This window comes from Apis dorsata, unplaced genomic scaffold, assembly GCF_000469605.1.
Source record: "Apis dorsata unplaced genomic scaffold, Apis dorsata 1.3 scaffold_683, whole genome shotgun sequence".
Taxonomy (NCBI): domain Eukaryota; kingdom Metazoa; phylum Arthropoda; class Insecta; order Hymenoptera; family Apidae; genus Apis; species Apis dorsata.
Genome location: NW_006263864.1, coordinates 12,827 through 18,570, shown reverse-complemented (window position 1 = coordinate 18,570; position 5,744 = coordinate 12,827). Strand labels below are relative to the sequence as shown.

The 5,744-nt window shown below is 33.5% G+C and overlaps 2 protein-coding genes across 7 annotated transcripts in view; both read right to left on the bottom strand.

Annotated features, from left to right (window-relative positions):
- Positions 1-695: 695 nt before the first annotated feature.
- Positions 696-3,318, bottom strand: LOC102672729. Its single transcript, XM_031513659.1, has 6 exons — positions 3,224-3,318; positions 2,597-2,816; positions 2,114-2,185; positions 1,960-2,046; positions 1,579-1,894; positions 696-1,503 (listed from the first exon to the last, which is right to left on the bottom strand). The coding sequence occupies exons 2-6, from the start codon at positions 2,654-2,656 to the stop codon at positions 1,187-1,189; spliced, it is 852 nt and encodes a 283-aa protein (XP_031369519.1). The 5' UTR covers positions 2,657-2,816; positions 3,224-3,318; the 3' UTR covers positions 696-1,186.
- LOC102672862 overlaps positions 3,229-5,744 on the bottom strand; it is a 7,334-nt gene continuing 4,818 nt past the window's right edge. For 3 of the 6 annotated variants that reach the window (XM_031513656.1, XM_031513657.1, XM_031513658.1), the window contains 3 exons: positions 5,146-5,733; positions 4,790-5,080; positions 3,499-3,916 (listed from right to left, as the gene is read on the bottom strand). In XM_031513656.1, coding sequence (XP_031369516.1) covers positions 3,821-3,916; positions 4,790-5,080; positions 5,146-5,733 — 975 coding nt within the window. In that variant the 3' untranslated portion in view covers positions 3,499-3,820. The other 3 variants (XM_006622232.2, XM_006622233.2, XR_004151418.1) reach the window with 2 other exon arrangements.

Sequence of the window (5,744 nt, the reverse complement as noted above, 5' to 3'; positions counted from 1 at the left end):
AAAAAAAAAAAAAAAAAAATGAGAAGCAATGTTAGATAATTTCCTGTATCAAAGTTGAATCAAAAAGTTGGAGCGTTATTTGTTTCTTCCATACATTAAACTTTTGAAAAAAAGAAATTTAAATTATTTACACATGAATAATTCTTTTCGTTCGGTTAAATTGATAAATCACTTTTTAAAAATTCCATTAACATTCAAATCATATATATATATATAACGAATAATTTTGCGCATATTATTATCTTTATCGTTAAACATCGTTTATCGTATCTTCAGAATTTTAATTATCCGAAAATAATACTTTTAATTAATGTGTTTCACAAATATAATAGCGAGTATAATATTTAAAAAATGCATTTTATTTTATTTTATTTTTTTTTTTTCAAACGATTACTAATCCATATGAATCATTTAACCTTGTGAACACGATACGTTTAAAATAAGTGCAAAGAAATCGCGGAATAATTTAATATTCCGTCATGGATTAATTATCATTTATCATAGATTTATCCATAATGTTTTATATTGTATATACAAATAAAAAAAAAGAAAAACGTAATTGTTCATAGAAACGAACCACGAATCCCATTCTTTAAAATTATTTTCTGCTCATTTAATATGCGCCTATCTTCCTCTGTCAGGGGTTCAATGGAATATCAATCGTGCACAGAAAAGAAAAGAAAAGAAAAAAAAAGAAAAGAAGAAGAAGAATTTTATTCGAATATCCAATGCATAATATATAAGTTGGTCGCTTCTCGTTATTCAAGTTGAGTGATGCTACATTCAAAATGTTTTCCGTATCGCGGGAACGACTCGCGCATTTTAACGTTCGAACAGGCGCAATTTTTCGCCGGTATAAACGTGACTCTGAGATTCGTGGATCGAAGAAGACCGTGGATCGAGAAAATTCGTCGAGTCATTTCCATAATCCGTAATTTCATGGAACGAAAAATAATATTACTAATATTACTAATTTCTGTTGCAACTTACTTTCTCCGAGTATCATCATCGTTCTATCATTTCGTTATTTGCATAAACAATGCGACGTGACTCACGTACTTATCGGCTATCGATTAGAGCGAAAATTAGCCAATAGAAACGATTAATACGTTGCTCCACTCAATTGGTCACGTACGAATTGTCGTGAAAAAGAAATTCTATTTATTTTATATGTTTAAAATTATTTTTACGATCTGAACGATATCCTATTCGTCTTGGGTGCAATTTTGTTCTGCAGTGGGAGGTCTTCTTCGTGTCTCAATTTATCCCCTTTGATCTTTGGAGCGATCTTGTTCTGTATTTGTTCCGTATCGTAAGGATGATCGCTTGGTATTTCGTCCTTAACGGCGATCTTATTTTGTATGGTGACGCGTGTGCTGGTTGGTCGAGAACCGGAAAACGTACCGATTCCGGCTGTGATTCCGTGCCAAGAATAGTTCGTATCTTCTTCTATATCTTCGTGAACTTGATAACCCCCTGCATTTCCTTGACCTCCATGAATTTCTACAAAATATCTTACATGGAAGATCTACATTTTTTAACGTTGAATATTTAATTTCGAATTACAGACGTGTATACCTTGATCACCATGACTACCTTTGTACCCACCAAACGTTCCTTGAATACTTCCTAGAACACCATGATTGCTAAACAACAGAGACAATGTGTTCAAATCGAAAGGATCTTTGTTATTATTTTTGGTCTTCTTCACGAGTTGTTGTTTCAGACGTTGTTGTTGCAATTGCTCTCTTTGAAATCTTTGCCGTTCTCTTTGGGCCGATATTCTGTCTCTTCTCTCCTGCCGTATTCGTTGCGCATCGTCGGCATTCCGTCGTCTTTGCTCGGATGTCGCCTTCACGAGGGTTCCAACAGCTTCCAAAGTCGAAATAGGAATCTACGGAATATTCGTACGAGTTAATATAAGAATCGATAGGATGGATTGTAAGTACGATACGATACCTTGAACACGTTGTCGATCGTCTGAGAATTTTCCTGATTGAACGATTGTGCCACGGTTGCAGTTTGTTTGATCGCGGTAATTGGTATCTGGAATAATTAAATTTTGTTGAAAACGAAAAGACGAGGAAAAAGATTGAATATTTTTATAACTCACGTTAAAAATCTTGTCTATCACTTGACCATTTTCGTTTGAAAAATCTTGTCGTCTTATTCGATGAAGGATCGGCTGAAATAGTAAATTCAAAACAAGTATATACGTAGGTGGACAAGTGTCCAAAATTATTAGAATATAAAATTATTCTACATTAAGAAAATACTATTGTGAAGTTGTAAATACGGAGAGAGAATAATTTTCTCGACAGCTTTCTCTTTTCTACATATAAAGAACGTCGAATAATATTCCGCTTGACAACCGATAATCGAAATGTCAGCGTACGTTGTTTTAAACAAACGTTATTGCTTTGTATTATGTTTCTATTTGCGTTTCTATCACGTAAAAAAAAATTCTATCATGTTAAAAAAATTAAAAATACGTCATATTAACGTTTTTCTTTTCTTTTTCTTTTCTTGTTTTCAAAATATCAATATCGACTCTGAATTCAAATTTTGAATTTTTTAATCTCCAAAAATAACTTACCACTTCCGAGGCAATCGCGTAAACGATGATGTTAAGAACAACGAAAACGATTGCAAACATTGCTGTAAATTTTGACTGTCCACTGAGTTCCTTAATCCACAAACTACAAGACGTGTCGACGATCCTCTGGTCTATAAAGGATGATTTCAGGATCCCTCAAGTGCGAATCGACCAATCACGATGCTCTTAAAATCCAGTACATATTGACCATTGATCCTTTCTATTCCACTAATCTTGATTTTCAGCCCCGCCTTTTCTCTCTTTCCTCAGAGATCGTGTTATTTTTGCATACGCGATATCGTAAACAGAATTATTATTGGGTCATCGTATAATTAATATGATCTTTAGAAATCTAGTTTCGATAAGATATTAATAATATTCAAAAAGCCTACTTTCAATAGGCTTGAATAGCAAGAATCATATTTTGAAATAATCTATTTCAAAAAAATTTATATTTGTAAAATTTATATACAATTATATACGACAATGTTAATTTACGACATCCATTTTATTTAACGATTCAATTTTCTTTTCATATTTTACGATGAATAAATTTTAACAACCGAAACTATAAATTACTCGTAATGACTTATCGAATATGCAAAAATTAACGTACGTTATACTCACTATGATTTATATATATATCTACAACCCTCGTTTAGAAATGTAGAAATCCGACTTTCGCGATTCGCACAGAAGAGCACTGATCACACACAGTTGCTGACTCGTCTCCGTGATCCACATATAAGCGAATCAAGTAATCCCACGCCTCATATCAACCAATCGAAACCCGCCAATCGTGCTTTCTATTCGTCGCAATCATTTTCTCGAATTCGCGCCTTAACTCCCTAAGAGTTCTTTCTCTTTCACTAGTTATCCGAGTGCGTGGGGTCTGCGTTACATAAATATCGGACGATGATCTTTAATAGATGACGTAAGATCTTTTGTGAATGTTTTTGAAATGTTTCTCGACCGTCTTCGTCTCTTTTACTACGATATAACTTGTTGGTAAACTTTTCTGAAATCATCTGGAGTCATTTTTATAACAATTTGATTCATTTTCAACTCTGATTTAATTCGAATGGTAAATAATTACATGTTCTTGTGGATTAGAGGACCACAATTTTATAAATAATAATAATTTTTTTAAAATAATACGTTTCAGTCTTTGCTAACTACGTGCTACGAGAATGAATACTAAGGATCGTTGTGGAGAAGAATTCTTTAAAAATCCTTGTACGCTTCTGGATTATCACGAAGATAAAGTCCCACCTGGTTTCCTAGATTCTTCTGGAACTCTTTCACGTTCGTTTCTGATTGCTGGAAAGAGAGAATATACAAATATTAATATTTTATTAATTAATTTACAATAGAAATGGATTAAGATTTGGATCCAAGAAAAATAACCAGAAATTTAAAATAATTTAAATGAAAAAAATTGTTCTCCTTGAATCTTTAATAAACATAGAAGATAATATTAGATCGTATTACATGAAATTGTTATTTTGTTGGTCGGAAGAAAAATAGTTTATTTTCGAAACTATAATCTTTATTCAATCAAAATATTTTTTAAAAACGATTGTAAGTAATGAAACAAGTGATAAACAAGTGAAATACCTGATGAGTGGATAGATTAAGATTTAATTTTGGGATTCATTTTCAAGATTCTCATTTGTTATGAGATCTGAATTTTTGAAATCATCACTGAACGATTCTCTCGTTGATAGAGTCTTTTTCGAAAGTTAATCTAATATTTCGATATGTTTCGGCTGACCCAGTTTAAACTCGTCATACGAATAATATTTTAAATTTTCTCACTTCTCAAAAAACATCTAAACTGATACAAAAAAGAATTTATCACAAAAGGAATATAGAAGGTTCATCAAAATATAGGCTAAGCAAAATATAGGTTAAGTTTACAAGTCGCAATTGATTGTAATTTTCTAAATCGGCAACTTCATGTAGTACAATCTAATACGTTAAAGAAGCAGTTCTACAAAATATTCAATTAATTTTTAACAATTTGAATAGTAATTTAATCCTATTCCCTCGAATACTCATCTTTACAAAAAATCGAAGAAAAAACGAACTAATAAATCTCAGAAAAAGAAAAAAAAGAAAGCGAACGATGTCAGAGCATCAGAAGGAAATTTTCAAGAAAGTAAGTAAAGAATAAATTAAAAATTGTCTTACGTTCAGGGCGTCATTCCATTCAATGTTGAAAAGTCTAACGAGGCCCAACACGTTTCGTCTGATTAATTTTTGCAAATCGTCTCTGGTCAAGGTGGGTTGCGTGGTAGTCGTAGACGCTTCTGTCGTTGTTTCTGTTGCGTTCAGATTGCTCGCGTTCGTTTCATTGTTCGTCGATTGTGGAGCCGTCAAAGCCGCCTTCGTCATCGTACTCTGAGTGGCCGAATCTGGCGCTATACTGTTGTTGATAATATCACTGATTTGCTTGATCGCTGATTTCGTGTCGTTGATCATCTGAAAAGGAATGGAATTTATTTTATATCAGTTTCGAACGAAAGATGAATCACAATAAACTTTACCTCAAATGTGAGTTTTGCCAGAGTCCAAAAGAATCCTGGCTTTTGCTTCTTCACCTCTCTGACGACTCTCTTCGACTCTTCAGGGATGATATTATCCTCGATTCCATTTACATCAAAATCCTTTGCATTCGAATCTTCGGATAAAAATTTATCGAGAATTTTCATTTTTTCTATAATTTCTCCCTCGATCGAGCTACTCTCTTTATCTTCCTCTTTGGAATTTATCTCATCTTCCTTCTTCGAACGATCGTTCAGCCCATAATTTCTATAACTACGATATTCCATCGGTATAGCGAGTATTGGCAGAAATACCGTTTCTTTCGATATTCTTTCAGGATAACTCAACAAATCCAAACTGTCAACAGCCTTCTCTTCGCTCGCGCGTGGCAAATGCTTGTCGATGCTCGAGGAATCGTATCCTTCGCGAACATTCCGAACATTATGCAATTCCGAATGCGTAATAGAAGGAACAGACGGGTCATAGCTCACCGAATAAGATCTCTGAACGTTACTGTTGTGAATAGGATCGACGAAGCGCAATAGCGACAGGCCGACGATCAATAACTCGATCGACGATGCTCGCATCATCTGCAATCAAA